Source organism: Eubalaena glacialis, chromosome 3, assembly GCF_028564815.1.
Source record: "Eubalaena glacialis isolate mEubGla1 chromosome 3, mEubGla1.1.hap2.+ XY, whole genome shotgun sequence".
NCBI classification, from domain to species: domain Eukaryota; kingdom Metazoa; phylum Chordata; class Mammalia; order Artiodactyla; family Balaenidae; genus Eubalaena; species Eubalaena glacialis.
The window spans coordinates 87367912-87386094 of NC_083718.1; the positions used below are offsets into that span (position 1 = coordinate 87367912).

General features: G+C 38.3%; 1 protein-coding gene across 2 annotated transcripts in view; it reads right to left on the bottom strand.

The window, feature by feature from the left end:
- Positions 1-16982, bottom strand: part of GPR89A (G protein-coupled receptor 89A) — a 44404-nt gene extending 27422 nt beyond the window's left edge. The window contains exons 1-5 of one of the 2 annotated variants that reach the window (XM_061186076.1): positions 16813-16982; positions 9081-9140; positions 7544-7647; positions 1623-1729; positions 581-682 (exon numbers count right to left, since the gene is read on the bottom strand). In XM_061186076.1, coding sequence (XP_061042059.1) covers positions 581-682; positions 1623-1729; positions 7544-7647; positions 9081-9140; positions 16813-16854 — 415 coding nt within the window. In that variant the 5' untranslated portion in view covers positions 16855-16982. The remainder of the gene's footprint in view (positions 1-580; positions 683-1622; positions 1730-7543; positions 7648-9080; positions 9141-16812) is intronic. The other variant, XM_061186077.1, reaches the window with a different exon arrangement.
- Between the last annotated feature and the right edge of the window lie 1201 nt (positions 16983-18183).

Below are 18183 nucleotides of genomic sequence, written 5' to 3' on the forward strand. Positions count from 1 at the left end.
TTCATTGTTTTTAGCACAGAAATTAGGGCTATGTCCATGACCTGTTCTTGTATGTAAGATGAACTTTTTTGTGTGAGGAGAGACACTCACTCCTAAAAAGCTTTTCATCTACTAATTGTGTTTTATGTCATTGCTCTTTGCCAAAATACATACATTCCCTAAACACGATCTTTATTATCACTTAAGCAGGGGCCATTTCTTCTGGGTCACAGACCCCTTTGGGAATCTCGTAAAAGCTTATGGATCCCTCACTTCCAAATACACATACAAATACATTCCCATAATTCTACATAAAATATAAGGAAGTTAAAGTTAAGGATACCTTTCTCTACCCATTACTCCCTTAAAGTTCATTCACTAACCTAAAGTCAAAACTCCTGCTCTAAAATGATAGAAATCTGTTCCCAAACCAGCATTTGATACCTCCTAGGACGAAAGAAAAATTTAGTTCAAAACCAGACGTTTTTTAGAGAAATAACTTGCTATGTTTCCCATGGTCAATTGTTTTAAAAACTTGATTTTTTTCAATTTAGAAAATTATAAACAACACTTTCCCTCTCCCCACCACATATACACTCACCATGTTTTGGGCTGAGAATGGGAAATGGATCTCCTAGTTTCCAGAAGAAATACATAAAGGTCAACCATAAGAGGCAGGAAAAAAGCAGTCGCTGTTTATGCACTAAGAAAGAGGAGACAAGGTGAAATAGATATATGTTGAAGAGCTTTCTCTACATAAGTTTATGGGATCATGCTAATTAATATTTGGCTGGCTTGCTCACTTGGCAAATGAATGATGGAACAATATAAGTTTTAGAAATTGTTTTCTAAACCTCTTACCATCATAAGAGAAATTTGGCTGAAATTAAGATGTGGGTTGAGTTAGGGGAGACTTCTTTTTTTTTTAAGAATGCAAGAAGTCTTGGGTTTCCCTGGTGGCGCAGTGGTTAAGAATCTGCCTGCCAATACAGGAGACATGGGCTCGAGCCCTGGTCCAGAAAGATCCCACATGCTGCGAAGCAACTAAGCCTGTGCACCACAACTACTGAGCCTGTGCTCTAGAGCCCGTGAGCCACAACTACTGAGCCCTTGTGCCACAACTACTGAGGCCCGCGCGCCCTAGAGTCCGTGCTCTGTAACAAGAGAAGCCACCGCAATGAGAAGGCCCTGCACTGCAACAAAGAGTAGCCCTCTCTCCCCGCAACTAGAGAAAGCCTGCGTGCAGCAATGGAGACCCAATGCAGCCAAAAATAAATAAATAAATAAAATTTTAAAAAAGAATGCAAGAAGTCTTTTAAAATGACAGTTAAAGGGGGGAAAAATGTCATTTTCTGATAAAGTACTAATAACAATTCCCAGTACAAGTCAGAAAGTACAAATAGTACCCTGCATTGGAAAAATGAAAGGAAAGATATTATAGTAGAAACAAATAAAGCTGTGGCAGGACAAATAACTTAATCATTCATTCAGTATTTATTTTGTACCAATCTTTTAAAGATGCTGTGTATGAGATGCCCTCAAACAACAGTAGCTACTGAAAGTAATATAGAAATGAAGCTCTCTACAGCCTCAATCCCTAAGAATACTCATCTTATGTGCTGACACGAGGGTAAAATACTCACATAGTCGGATGTTGCTCACAATAAAATAGCCAATGTAAAAAGGCACCATGAAAACCAGGATCAACAGAATTACACACAGGTTCATTTTCCAGTGAAAATAACGGGAGCTGAAACAAATGTCAAAGAATATCACTAGGAGGGGAAGAGGGCAGCTACTTTCACTCTCTTTAGTCTTCCAAAGGATCTCTTGCTCTCTGAACTCAATACTGAATATATCCTATCTAATTAGTCAACTAGGTTGTTACTATCTGCTCATTTATAGAGATTAAAAAATACAAAGTTCTGAAAGGTATATATGGCCATCTTAACCTCCTAAGAATTTTACTTATTAAATTGAGAATGTTAATGTTCTAGTTATATTCATAGACAATGTATAATAACATTTATCAATATATATTATTGGTAGAATGACTTGTTTCACTTACCACTGGGAGTCCTATTTCAATATGAGTTAAAAGAAAATAAATGTTAATAATAATATGTGTTATAAAGACACATAAATACTTCTTCTGTACCCTCAGTATAAACATCTGATTTGCATGACCACTTTTACTACTGCTTATAAAATATATTTTACTTATTGATTAAAATATTTTTAGGGCTTTTTCTTTTTATAACAATTTATTGAGACATAATTCACATGTTTAAATTGTACAATATAATGGTTTTTAGTATATTCACATCATTGTGCAACCATCACTACAATCAATTTTAGAACATTTTTCTCACTCCATGATGAAACCCAGTACCCATTAGCAATCACTCCCCTTTCCTTTCAACCTCCCCAGCCCTAGGAAACCACCAATATACTCTCTGTCTCTATGGACTTGCATATTCTGGACATTTCATGTACACGGAATCATGTAATATGTGATCTTTTGTGACTGACTTCTTTAACTTAGCATAATGTTTTCAAGGTTCAACAATGTGTAGCATCTATCGATACTTCCTTTTTATGGCTGAATAATATTCATACCATCGTATGAATATACCACATTTTGTTTATCCATTCATTAGTTGGTGCACATTTGGGTTGTTCTACTTTTTAGCTATTATAAATAGCAATGCTATAAATATTCATATAGAAGTTTTTTGTGTAGACATGTTTTAATTTCTCTTTAGGTATCTACCAGGAAGTGGAATTGTTGGGTCATATAATAACTCTATATTTAATTTTTTGAAGATTGCCATTATTTTGCAAAGTGGCTGTATCATTTACCTTTTACCCATAGCAAATGAGGGTTCCAATTTCTCCATAGCCTCCTCAACACTTGTTATTGTCTTTTTGATTATAGCCATCCTAGTGGGTGTCAAGTGGTATCACATTGTGGTTTTGATTTGCATTTCCCTGATGGCTAAAGATGTTGAGCATCTTTTCATGTGCTTATTGTCCATTTGCATATCTTATTTGGAGAAATGCCTTTTCAGATCCTTTGTCCATTTTTTAATTGTGATATTTGTCTTTCTGTTATTGAGTTGTAAGAGTTCTTTATATATTCTAGATAGAAGTCCCATAGCAGATTCATGATTTACAAAAATTTTCTCCAATTTGTGGGATATCTGTTCCCTTTCTCGATGGTGTCAAGTTTATTGATTTTAAACTTACTTCAAACTAGGCCTTGTTTCAAAAAAGGTTAAGTGGTTTATGAGTACATATAAAATACAGGATGATGAAATAAACTATAAGGAAATAAGAAAGGAAGGAAAAACAGTGGCAAAATATAGGTAGAATATCAGGCCAGGCCTGATGGTTACTATGAAAATGCTCACCATAAAGTTCTAGAAACTTGCTACAGGTGGGTCATAAATTTAGCTTTACGTTTTCTAATAGTCAATGTAAAATAGAAAAATTGATCAGTTAGATAAATCATAGTGTATGTAAGAAAAACAAATTATATAAAGTAAGCATAATTATTACTGATTTATTATTACTGAATTATTACCACAATCATATTGAAACTTCTCCAAAGATTTCATAAAGAAGAAAATATGAGGGCAATTAACAATGTTCTTCACAACATCCTTTCAAGAGAAACACTGATGAGTTTCAGAGGGCTATTTCTTACTGCTTACTCCTTAGTGTAGATGGCAGGAAGCATAAAACAAAGAGCTATTCAGTAAAGGCTACCCTGCAGAGAGCCAATACCATTTGGTTTAGATAAACTGACAGCTTTTGCTTATCTGGATTACCCACTTTTGAGCATCTAGAGAAACAAACAATATGCACATCCTCCGGGCAATCATACTTAGTATTTCAGCTAAGTTTCTGAAAGATACTGGGAGGCAGTGGGTTTGAAATGACAAGTGTAATCCATATTGCCAATTAAAAGCAAACCATATATTTTAACTGTCATTTGAGCTGAGGGTAAAGTGACTTTCTCTTGAGAAAATTAAGGATACCAACAAGATTACATATTTGAATAGGAGGCTATACCACTTCTGTATAGAGAGGAGCCAAAAGAATACTCTCGGTCAGGTCCAAGATTTTCCTTTGAAAAGTATTCTGAATAGTCAGTGCACAGGTAATAATATATGATCACGGTCCATAATTCTGTTACATAGTAGGACCAAATGTTAATATGATAAAATAGGTATAACTGAAGACATGCCTCAGCCTACCCAATCCCCCAAAAAGCACCTAAAGAAGAACCAGATTTTAGCAATGCTACTTCCATACTCTTTAAGATAAGCTATTTGAGGAATATAAATCCAAGTAACTGAGTGAGGTGTCTTACTATATGGGATTGTTAATTATAAATGAGTCAAAAGTTGGGGGACATCAGCTACCAAAAACAATAATTTTGGTTTTAGACTATTTGAGTCATAGTCCTTTCTACACTACTTAGATCACTACTTATGGCCAGCTAGGCACCTGTTTTTATAAATGAAGTTTTACTGGAACACAGTCACACCCATTTGATTACATATTGCCTATGGCTGCTTTGGCTCTACAACAGCAGAGCTGAGTAGTTGCAATAGAAATGGTGTGGCCCACAAAGCCTAAAATATTTACTATCTGGCTCTTTACAGGAAAGGTTGCTGACCTCTGCTTAGATATCAGTAAAACTTCCAGGTTGTGATAATAAATTTTTTTTTCTAGTTTTATTGAGAAATAACTGACATAGACCACTGTATAAGCTTAAGGTGTCTAGAATGATGGTTTGACTTACATATGCTGTGAAATGATTACAAAAGGTTTAGTTAACATCATTCTCTCATATAGATACAAAAAAAAAATCTCCTTGTGATGAGAACTCTTAGGATTTACTCTCTTAAATTTCCTATATATTACACAGCAGTGTTCTAGAACTTATTTATAACTGGAAATTTGTACCTTTTGACCACCTTCCTCCAATTCCCCCTCCTCAAACCCCCCACCTCTCGCAACTACCAATCTGATCTCTTTTTCTATGAGTTTGATGTTCTTATTTTTGTTTTTAGGTTCCACATATAAGTGACATCATACAGTATTTGTCTTTCTCTGTCTGACTTATTTCACTTAGCATAATGCCTTCAAGGTCCATCCATGTTGTCACAAATGGTAGGATTTCTTCATTTTTTATGATTGAATAATATTCCATTGTATATACATTCCACACTTTATCCATTCATCCTTTGATGGACACTTAGGGTGTTTCCATATCTTGGCTATTGTAAATAATGTTGCTATGAACATGGGGTTTAGATACTCTTTCGAGTCAGTGTTTTCATTTCTTTTGGATATATTTCCAGAAGTGGAATTGCTGGATCATATGGTAGTTCTATTTTCAATTTTTTGAGGAGCCTCCACACTGTTTTCCATGGCGGCTATATCAATTTACAATCCCAGCAGCAGTGCACAAGGGTTCCCTTTTCTCCACATCCACACCACTATTTGTTATCTTTTGTCTTTTTTAAAAAAATTTTTTGGAAAATTTATTTATTTATTTATTTTGGCTGTGTTGGGTCTTTGCTGCTGCGCGTGGGCTTTCTCTAGTTGCGGTGAGAGGGGGCTACTCTTCATTGCAGTGCGTGGGCTTCTCATTGCAGTGGCTTCTCTTGTTGCGGAGCATGGGCCCTAGGCACACAGGCTTTAATAGTCGTGGCATGCAGGCTCAGTAGTTGTGGCTCACAGGCTCTAGAGTGCAGGCTCAGTAGTTGTGGCGCACTGGCTTAGTTGCTCCATGGCATGTGGGATCTTCCCGGACCAGGGCTCGAACCTGTGTCCCCTGCCTTGGCAGGCGGATTCTTAACCACTGTGCCACCAGGGAAGCCCTCTTTTGTCTTTTTGATGTAGCCACTCTAACAGATCTGAGGTGTGGTTTTACTGTTTTCATTGTGGTTTTAATTTGCATCTCCCTAATGACTGGTAATGTTGAGCATTTTTTCATGTACCTGTTGGCCTGTAAATCTTCTTTGGAAAAATGTCTATTCAGGTCCTTTGCCCATTTTTAAATTGGATTATTTGGTTTTTTTGCTATTGAGTTATATGAGTCCTTTATATGCTTTGGATATTAACCCCATATCAGACACATGGTCTGCAAATGTTTTTTCCCATTCCAAAGGTTGTCTTTTCACCTTGTTGATGGTTCCTTTTGCTGTGCAGAAGCTTTTTAGTTTGATATAGTCCCACCTGTTTGTTTTTGATGTTGTTTGTGCTTTAGGTGTGATTTCCAAAATAATCGTTACCAAGACCCATGTCAAGGAGTTTTTTTACTATATTTTCTTCTAGGAGTTCCATGGTTTCAGGTCTTACATTTAAGTCTTTAATCCATTTCGAGTTAATTTTTGTGAGTAATGTAAGATAGGGGTCAAGTTTCATTCTATTACATGTGAATATCAAATTTTCCCACCATCATTTATTGAAGAGACTATTTTTTCTCCATTGAATATTCCTGCCTCCCTTGTCAAATAGTTGACTGTATATGCTTTGGTTTATTTCTGGGCTCTTAAATAAAATTTAGTAACTAGCATGTCTTGACGGTCATAGGATCTGTATCTAGCTCATCCAAGAAAGGTTTGGATTATTAAAGAACAAGTTTAAAAGCAGCCGAGTCAGAACATATTCCTGTTTTCCCATATGACAAGTTCTTAATTTATCTATCAAGAGACCATAATTATCAACTCTGATTCTCAAAAAAGGAATTTGAGAATATAATCTCTCTGTAAGTCTCAAGTATCTGAGGTCTATAATGAGTTATACAGCTTAGCTCAGCATTGATTCCTGACTACAGAGCCAATGCCACTTTATTCTTAAAAGACTTTTCCATGTAGTGATAAAAAAGTACAAGACTCTATACAGAATAGCTGACATTCTCTACACACAAACATTGGCCCCCAAAAAACTCAAGCTTGCAGTTTAACAAGCAAGAAATATTTTGGATAGACTGTTCAATAAACTAAACAGGTCTGTTATTTGGAGAAGGACAGGAGTTGTTTTTAAAAAATGCTTTAAAGAACACTCTAAGTTCAATCAGACTTGAACATGCCTATGAAATCAACAAAATTAACTCAATTAGTAAGAACTGGAGTTCAGTCTTCATAGAAGCCCTTAACTAGCTCTGAGAAATTCCGATCTTTTCAGATAGAGATTTTTCAATCAGCAGGACAACGTGAAGGGCTCTTACTGGGATTCAATCAGAGAGCAGCCTGAGAAAAATAAAACTTCTCAGAATGAAGCCTGGGACCTAGGCTCTCACAGTCTCAGTCTCAATTAGTACTTCAGAACTAATGCTCAGACTTGTTTTCCTGCTATTTCATAATCTTTGTCAAGCCAGTTACTAGGTGCCAGGGACCTGTATTTGCTATGATTATTACAGTTACTGAGACTAAACTAACCACGTGGTGGATTTTTTCAGATATGGGATCCCAGTAAATCTTCCACCATAAAGAAAGTAACATAGGTCTCTTTAAGAGGAGAGCTAATTAGTACTCTTACTCACCTGCTATTCAATACTCCTAAGATTTCAAAGATGATGAGCTCAAACATGGTGCAAGAAAATGCAAAAGTCACAGAGAAGATCACCTGTACCACATACTGACGCACCTGTTAAAAGTCAAATAGAGACTAAAATTCATTTCCTTGTGTGAAATATTGAGTTGATAACCTTCTCGTTACAAGTCAGAAAACTTATATTAAGGAAATTCTCAAGTTATTAGAAACAGGACCATGACAGTAACTTGTCTGGAGCTAAAGAAATAGATGAACGTAGGTAGTACTTCTAATTCATGGGTCACTATTATCATCTTCCTCCTGTAGATGAAAAATTTAAAGCACAAGAAGATGAAGTGACAGGGTCAGAAGTAGCATTTAGAATTCCTGATGCACACTGACAAAAAAAATGACAGATTTATATATACAGGTTAGTGCTAAAAGGGTTTCTTCAACATTCTGCAGACCTTGGACCAGTTTTAGAACCTCCCCTAGGAGGCCTTAAAGTATTGAGCAGAACAGAATCTCTGGAATTCTGGGCTCTTTCAGACAACAACTCAAACTCCCTGGGGAAGTTTAATGGAGAACATACTAGAAATGACCCCAGATAGTCCATAACCATTGAGCTTATTACTAAATGAGAAAGATTAATTAGGAAATGTCCCGTGTAGGCTGTTGTCTTTCTGAATTCAAGGCTTAAGATACGAATCGAACCAGCCTTAGAATTTGGTATTAACTTAGGATGTAAGATTGGTAATTAACACTGAAGGCCAGATACCAAATGAATGAGCACATTTATGAGACATTATAAGTTAAATTCTCTCCCAAAGAATAACTATCTGCTATTGGTATATATACTGATATGACTAAGGCATGATATTTCTTGATCCTGGCTTCTGGGCTATACACGACTTGCCTAAAAAAAAAAAAAAATCAACTAAGCTTAATTATATTCTCCAATTTAAGAATTATATAGTGGCAAAAACTTCCCATCTTGGGAGTGAACATGATTTTTCTTTTTTTTTTTTTGACCATCACAGGTCATGGAAGTTCAAGCATAACTCATTTTGTTTTTAATTGAAGTATAGCTGACTTACAATGTTTCAGGTGTACAGCTGATTCAGATACATATATATATATATATATATATATATATATATATATATGTTTTCAGATTCCTTTCCATTACAGGTTATTACAAGATACTGACTATAGTTCCCTGTGCTCTACAGTAGGTCCTTGTTGTTTGTCTACTTTATATATAGTAGTGTGTATATCTGTTAAAACCAAACTCCCAGCTTACCCCCCCAAACCCCCCACTTTCCCCTTTGGTAACCGTGAGTTTGTTTTCTACGTCTGTGAGTCTACTTCTGTTTTGTAAATAAGTTCACTTGTATCATTTTCTTTAGATTTCACATATAAGTGATATCATATGCTATTTGTCTTTCTCGAACATGATTTTTCTTTAATGGAGGTATTTTTCTTGTCTCATTTAAAACAATCTAAATTCATATAATATTAGCATAATCAAAATGATCTCTTCTCACCTCGTAGTCCTTAAACAGTTGTCGCATGAAAAAAAGCCACCCAAATCCAAAGAAAAGTATCTGGAGGAGAAAGAAGATAGAAGGTCAATATACATAATCTTTTGAGAAATGCCTTCTACAGACTATTTTACGATAAAAGGTCGCCTAACTAAATAGCTTATTTCAGAGATTAAAGACGACATCCACCCATATAAGATCTACTTATTAACGTCCTCAACACTGGGACTAGATGTTGAAATGCTCTTCAATTTTTGATATTATCGCTGTTTAAGTTAGACAAAAAATTAAAGTATATATTTTTCCTGTAATCTTATGATAATCATTTTATGAGCCAGAGAAATTAGCAAATAAAAAAGGAGTCACTGAAACTTGCTTCTTACAGATGATTCCTGCTTGCAAGTATTTAGAAAAACAAAACAAAACAACTTCAAGGAAAAGGAGTTTTTTTTTAAGATTTTTTTAAAAAAGGAAAGTAGTAGAAAGAGTGATATTTTCTATATGTTTTCCTTCATGGACCTTTCTCAGATTCTCCACCATCTTGCCTAATCCACTAAAGTGGTTTCCATCTCAGTATAAAGCCAAAAGATTGCAGGAACTCTGTCAGTTTTGGTTCAAGCTGGCATCAGAGACAGTAGCCACATGACAGCTCTGTTCAGCGTTCTAAAGCTCATTTGTTTTCCACTGGCAAATAGAACTTTCTCTACATACACACACTCTGACACAACTCCTCTTTTCTTCTTATATTGGCTAGGAACTTTATCGAAGAATAACATTCTTTTTTTTTTTTAAATTATAGTTGCTTTACAATGGTGTGTTAGTTTCTGGTGTACAGCAAAATGGTTCAGTTATACATATATATACATATTCTTTTTCATATTCTTTTCCATTATGGCTTATTACAGAATATTGAATATGGTTCCCTGTGCTATCCAGTAGGACCTTGTTTACTTTATATATATATAATAGTTTGTATCTGTTAATCCCAAACTCCTAATTTATCCCTCCCCCACCCCTTTTCCCCTTTGGTCACCATAACTTTGTTTTCTATGTCTGTGAGTCTGTTTCTGTTTCATAAAAAAGTTAATTTACGTCATATTTTAGATTCCACATATAAGTGATATCATATGGTATTTGTCTTTCTCTTTCTGACTTACTTCACTTAGTATGATAATCTCTAGGCCCATCCACTTTGCTGCAAATGGCATTATTTCAGAAAACAAATTCTTGTATGCCTTCCCACTGACTTTAGGAGCAAGTGTGAACTTCTGAGCATGGTTTAGCAGACTCCCCCTCCTCTTGTTGTGTCCCTCCTACCCACCAAATTCATATTTTCAGCCACATGGAACTGCTTTTGCTTCTTTAGATACAACATTCTTTCATACCAAGACCTTGGCAGATGTTATCCTCTGACGGGAACTTCTCTCCAGTCCCCTCCCTACTTATCCTACAGATCGTAACAATTATTACTACCTCTTGAAGGCCTTCTCTGGCCTCCCAAATACAGGTAACTTGCTCTTTTTATATAATCCTATTCTACCCTGTATTTCCCTTACCAAAGCACTCACCACACAGTTTTTTAATGTCTAATTTAAATACACGCTTTTTAAAAAGGCATTAGACTGTAAGTTCTGTGAGGATAAGGATCATGATTGTCTTGTTAATCTTTGTATCTTCAGCACCCAGCACAATGCCTGGCACACAGCAGGCTCTCCATAAATGTTTGCTGAATGGATAAATGGTCCACAGTGAAAGATGTTTTGTTCTTCAGGAACATTCAACCTCAATTTTTTGGTAATAACTTCTATGTGCTGTGCTAGGTGCTGGGGACAAAAAGATGAGTAAGATAGTTACTACCCTTAAGGAGGTAGAGTATAGTGGCAAAGACACTAAATAATTATAATGTGAGACATGCACATGATATTGTAAAAGAATATGAAAGAGGGAGACTAAACCAATCTGGCAGGGGGTTAGGACAGATTTTTCTGGAGACGATAATATCTTAGATGAAGGAGGTTTTAATTTAGGGTTAAAACCTGATATCATGTGCAAATTTGGGGGCTGTATGCATTTCTCTAGAGAGAGGTTCCAAGGTATTCACCACACACTCAAAGGTTTCCACCATCCCTAAAATATTAAACAAACAAACAAACACTCTTAAAAGATGAAAAAGAATTAGGCAGGTAAAAGACAGGTAGTGGAGGTAGAAGGACAGGGCTTTCTTTTCAGACAGCAAAGGGCATGAGTAAAGGCACAAAGGTAAGAAATATCAGGTTGGCCCAAAAGTTCCTTCGAGTTTTTCCATAAGATGTTATAAGATGTCACGGAAAGACCCGAACGAACTTTTGGGCCAACCCGATAGTATGGTATATATTGGTAACTACACACGGTTTGGTGCTGCTGGAAGATAAAATTCAAAGAAAGAAGTGGTTAAAAATAAAGCTAAGACAGGAGGAACAGAGGACTAATGACTGAAAGCCCTGGAGGCCACTGTAAAGAGCTTGGATCATAGTCTGTAGGTGATGAGGAATTATTTAAGTACAGAAAAGACATGGCTGGGTTTATTTTGTATAGAGCACTATGGTAGCTATTTGAGGGAAACAACACTGTAGAGAAAGAAACATGATAGGAGGTTGTTGCAGCAGTCCCGATGAGAGATGATAAAGGCCTGAATTAAGACATCGGTGGTCAGAGAGGAGGCAACAGAACTGAGTACTTAGAAGGTAAAATCAGCAGGGAGGAATCAAGGATGACTAGTTTGGGATACAGGATGAAGAGTGAGGCCACCCACTTTATATAAAGACTACTGCAAGAAAACAAAGGTTTGGGAATGGGGGTGGGAGATAGGATGATGATGGATTCACTTTTAGATGTGCTAAGTGCTTGAGGGCAATCCAAATTGACATAAAAGACAGATTAGGAAGGTAGGGCTGAGATGCACCTAAGAGCTGAAACCACCAAAGAATATGAGATCACCCAGGAACAGTACGTAGAGTGAAGAAGGCAATATGCCAAGAAGAAAACAGTAGAGGGAAGGAATGGGAAGAAGAGACCAGGAAGGAGACAGAGAAGGAATGGTCAGAGAAATAATAGGCACCAGGACACTGTGGTATCCTGAAACCAAGGGAATAGAGTTTAAAGGAGTGTTAAATGAAGCAGAGACGGGCAATAGAACCAGGACTGAAAAATGCTCAAAGGATTTGGTAACTTGGAGGTCAACGCTGACCTTCGGGAAAACAGTTTGAGTAGTGAGGTGGAGGCAGCAACCAGACTCTAGTGGGCTGGGGATGCCCGGAGGCGGGGGGGTGGGGGGGGCAGCGGCTGGTAAGGCAGTTGAGACAATAAGCACAAATCACCCAAGGGACAGCCAAGAATGAGACAGAGAGAAAACACTGGAGAGCAGCCTAAAGAAGAATGTGGGGTAAAGAGAAAAATTTACAGGCCAAGGGGAAGAAAGCAGTAAAGAGATAAACAAATATGAGAAGGAACTGACAGAACACTGTAGGTGAGTTGATGATGCTATTAATTTATTATTATTAGCAACAGCTACCTTTTACTGACCATGTGGTATATTCCAGGAACTCTAAGTGCTTAGCCTTGCAATCTCATTAATCATGAAAACCAGATAAGGTAGGTTTGATTGTCTTCATTACAGAGAAGGCTGAGGCTTAACAGAAGTTAACCAATTTATAGTAAGTTTCAGAATCAGGATTCAAGCTGAAGTCTGGGTGGCTGACCCCAAAGCTTGTGCTTTTAACCACTTCCCAATAAGCTGCTCCATGATCAAAGGCATGGGTGGAAAACATCGCCTTAAACAGGAGTAAGGGGCACCTTATTTTCTCACATGGGAGGAAAGGAATTGGGAATGGTTGTGGATATAAATAACTGCTTAGATTAAGATGTAGGAAATAGAAGAAGCTCATACCTCTTGGCCTCAGTTTTGTTGATAAAGTAGGAGGCAAGGTGATCTGCTAAGAGTAGGAGAGGCGAAAATGGAAAAGAGAGCTTTGAAAAGAGGGATAAAGACTCAGAGAAATTGTGAGGGGAAGGGAACAAGCAGCTGATTAAAGTCAAGAAAAAAAATGATTCAGTGAGCTAAGGGTGTCCATAAACTTATGGCATTGGCAATCTGCACAGTTGTATGATTTTCTACAGAAGCCTTTAGGCCCCTGAGTTAGTAGTAGACAAACTATAGCAGTGATCTGAATGTGGACTTTTATATGTAGGTAAAGAAACAAGAGGGTATGAGAAAGTAGCTTGGATCCATGAATCCAGACCGAGTAGAAAAGGAAGAGGGTGAATAGATTAGGAGAAAATACCCCTAGACTACCTGAGAGATCCTTTGGCTATTATAAATCATTACCAGTGGAGACATTTAAATTTATAGTCTAGAGGCCATATTTAAATGACTTCTGAAGTCATGACTGCAGGTGGAGAAGTTAGAAATTTAGGGAGTAGTGTATATGGTGGAGATGGATGAAAAAAGAATAAAATATTTCACTAAGAGCACTCTGAAATGGGATTTAGACAAGGAAAAGAAAACAAGTGAAATTGATAAGTCTATATGAGGGGGTGGGAAATGGAAGAAAAAGAGAAAAAGATACATACCTTTATATTTCATTGTGGGCTCCTTTCACATTGAAGAAAAGCTTAGGAAGAGTTTTACACAACTAATATGAAAAAAAATACCAGGAGAATTCAAGAAGTCCAAGATTAATATGAATTCTGGCAAGATTACAGAGGATCTAAAAAGCATGCAAAAGGGAAAAGCGATTTCGAACATTTTTGCAAATAAAATAGAAAGTGCACAGCTCTTATTCAAAAAGAATATTTTTGAAATTGTGCAGAGTCTTGACCTTGGGACTTAAGAGTGTACTTTGGAACTGACAAGTCTTATGACTGTAGAGAAGGCTGAAAACAGAGGTTAGATAACAGTTGCTTTTACAAAAAATAACTCCTACATTGAAAATTAGCTACAGATTTGAAAAAAATAGATGGCCATTGGCAGGACAGTTATTAAAGAACTGACAAGAAAAGATCCCTTTCTTGGATCATTTATTTACACTTTTATTTATTTAACAAATATTTATTAGTGTCTAATATGTGCCAGGTCCTAGGGGTAGAATGGCAAACCAGAGAGCATGGACACTGCCTTAAGGAGTTTATAATCTATGGAGGAGATGGACAAGTAATTATGAAACAATGTGATAGTGGTGTTATAAGTGAAGTGGGCAAAGGGTACTAGGAAAACATGTAAAGGGACGTCTAGTCCAGTCTGGAAGAGGTTTTTTGGATATCCATGTTGAGATCTGAAGGCTGAATAGGAGTTAGCCAGGAGAAAGAAGTGGAGGGATATGGGGAAAAGGTCCAGAAAGAGAACAGACTGGTGGAAACCTGGAGGCATGGTAGTAGCATGGCCAGGTTAAGGAACGAAAAGAAGTTTAGTAAGGCTAGTGTGTTATAAATTGAAGTGAGAAATGGTGAGGGCCAAGGCTGAAGTGAAGAGGTAAGAGCTGGGTCTCATCATAAGAGACCCCATAAGCCACATTAAGGATGTGAACTTTATCCTGTGACAATCTCTACATCAGGATGTTGCCTGAGGCAGACCAGCTTCAATATGTGACCTCTGATTTCAGATTTCGTTTCAAATAAATCTTTCAGTTCATAGAAAACAGGAAAAATGAGGGGAAGGTGCTTCTAAGGTAATCACAGCTCTCCAGAAAGGTGCTTTTTATTAAATATTTACTAGGACAACTATGTCCCAGAAACTGATCTAGATGCTGGGGAATACAGCAGAAACAAGACAGAGAGTATCCTGGACCTCATGGAGTTTACATCTAACAAACACAAACAAACAAGTGATAGATATGAAGAAGGAACTAAAACTGGGACATGAGACAGAAGGTGGCTGGAATGGAGGCTACCTTGACTGGGGGTAGGGCATCAGGTAAAGCCTCCCCGAAGTGACATTTTTACTGATACCTAAATGATGATGAAGTAGCCACATAAATATATGGACAGAGAACAATTCCACGCAAAGGATTCTTCGGGTCTTAGTTCCTCACTTGTAAAGAGCAGGTTTGAGAATTAAATTTAATATTGCATGTGAATGCGTGTGTGAAAGTTAAAGTATTATATGGCATACAAGATCAGAAAGCCACTTTCTTGGTTCAACTTGTCAATCAATTATATCCACGTTAAAAATGGTTATAACCATCTTAGTGGTTATAATGTAACGCCAATTTCCTCATGACATTCTTATTTTTATCCTGAGTGAAAAAAATGCTACTTAAATATTGTCATTTTTCTTGAGTTGGTACTAGGGCTAAAAATAACCCGGAGTTGTCATAAAGGGCAACAGGAAGCCTTGGAAAAGTTAGAAAAGCAAGAGAATTACATGTCCAGATTTTTGTACATTGATGCATTTGAATATTATGCAGCCAATAAAAACTATAGTTATGAAAACTTATAAAGAATGGTAGTTTTAAAAACAAAGAATTTATCATATCAGGATGTTCCTTGTTTCATGCTCTCTAAAATGTTTTAATAAAAGGTTTTCAAGAAACAAGGACAATGCTCCACTCCGAAGACAGAAGGATTAGGATAAAGCAATACAAAAACAGAAAAAAAAAAAAAAACCCCTAAGATTTAGTTTACTTTAAACCCCCAGAAGGAACTGTTTCTGTCATGTGCCACTTGAAAAAAAAGAACAATTAAGAAAGAATACTTTAAATTACTGGAAAAATGGGGGGGGGTGGTGGAGGGAAGATCAGTAATTAGGTAGTCTGAGCTTCTACAAATTTTAACAGTTGGCCAACAAATATTTATTGAGTGCTCGCACTTGGAGGGAGGATAGAGCTATGAAGAATTTACCTCAAAAAATAAATTCATAAACAAATACATAAATGATATCAGTGCTATGATAAATGCTGTGAAGAAAATAAAACAGAGTAACTCAACGAACTGACATGGTAAAAGCAAAAGGCTCACTAGACGAAGCTTCTATAGAGCAGGGACAAGTCAGTGTCTTATTTTAGGTTTGTATCCTCAGAACTTTATATAATGCTCGATAAAAGTTTGCTGACTGTACGAATGAATGAAGGTGGCCAATCGGGAAGGAAAGAGGGTTAGAAAAAGATCCGAAAGCGTGGGCAGCAAATAGAGGATGAAGGATGGAGGTGTTACTGTACAAACGAAACCTGATACTTATTAGATCTCTGAAGTGACGGCGGCAAATTTCTCCGCATCCTGATTCAGGATTTGACAGCTAAACCAGCAAAGCCCTCACGTGTCCCCAGGAGCCAGCAGGGATTGGCGAGTCGCGCCCTCCGCGCCCGGAACCACACTCTTTCCTAATCCATGAATCAGCGGCGCAGTCCAGAGCTTCGGGGGCACTTTGGGGTCAGTTCCCTTCTCATGGCACCCGCTCTGAGCGCTAAGGCCACCTGACCGCTCCCAAAAGTGGACGGAAAACCTGGGGGGTGGGGTGGGGTGAGGAGGAATGGAAGCTGGGCGGGGGGCGCGGACCGCCGCAGGACGCCTCCTGACAGCTAGGCGGCAGGGAACCGGACGCAGCAAATCCCACACCCTCCCCGAGCTCTGGGCACGGGTGAGGCGGGTACTGGCCGCGGGCGAGAAGACCGAGACCCCGGGCCAGCCCGCATCGCTGAGGCCCGGAGCAGAGGACTCGGGAAAGGGAGGCTGAGGCGTCCTGGGGCGGAACGCCGTGGCTCACCTGGGAGGTAATCATGATGCTGGAGTCGATCAGGAAACTCATGGCGAAGTATAAGGAGGGTTCGTGCCTCCACTTCCCACTCCCCGAGGCCACAGCACGCTCTGACCACGGGGCCCCTCACACTGGCAGCCGTCGCCCGCGGGCCACTGCCAGAACCTCTGCTCGCCAGCCCGACGCCATCAAGCTGCGCCCCAGCCAGCCAATCAGCAGCTACGTCCAGCGTTTCCCGCCTCGGGCTAGGAGTGGGCGGGTGCTGAGGAGCTGAGGGCCAGGGGCGGGGCTTAATTAGAGGTGGCCTGGCTAAAAGGGGCGGGATACAACAATGTGGTCTGAAAATTCAAAAGCACATGTATTGCAAGGTAGCATTTCCATTTCTGAGGCTAAAGGAGGTGGGGCCTGAGCTAACATTTTAAGTGGTAATTTTATTTTATAATGGTCATAGCTAATAAGATGAAGTTAATAATAATGATGATTATTATATTGAGTTAGACCATTAAAAAAAAATGAGTTAGACCGTAAATCAGGCATTGTGTTCTAGATGTTACAACTTATTCTTGGCTCCACAAACAACTGCATAAAGAGGGAAGAGTGGAAAGGCAGGTTTTAGCAAATATAGCTAACCCAGTAAATTTCTGATGTGATAACAACAATAAAAGCACACCATCTTTAACAAGGGAGTGATCCATCTCATTGTACTTGATGCCCATCAGACCACACCTGGAGTATTGCATTCTTTTACCACGCTTTTAAGAGGCAAGTAGATGTATTGGAGAATGCTCAGAGGTGAGTCACCGGGTGAGGACAGATGAAAGGAATCGAAGAAAGAAGACTCAGGAACATTGACAGCTGTCTTCATTTGAAAGAATGGATAGACTTGATGTGGCCCCAAGAGATATTTGTAGGACAAAGGACTGGAAGTTAAATGAAGATAGATTTAATTCAAAACAAGGAATAATTCTTTAAGAGTCTGAAGATGAGTTATTTTAGGAAATAATCTCCCCCCACCCCCTCAACCCATGTTGGAATTGCTCACATGTAGACTGAATCACTACTTCATCCATTCAATACTCATTGCGTGAAGGCTTAATGCACTGCTGTAGGGCTTATCCTTTCCCACCAGGACTCTACCTATTCCTTGTAGTCCCTGTAGTCTTGTCCTGAAGCCGGCTCCAGCTGAGGGCAATCACCCAGTGTGGGATTCAAGGCTGCAGTCAATACTGGAAGCACAGCCTTGAGTGGAACTGCATCTTCGACCAGAGTGCTTAGATTACTACAATCTGAGTAACTGAGACTCAGATTTATTACACACAAGGGAATGTGTCTTTCTTTCCTAGACTTGAACTCTACTCATACTAAGCAGCACAAACTACC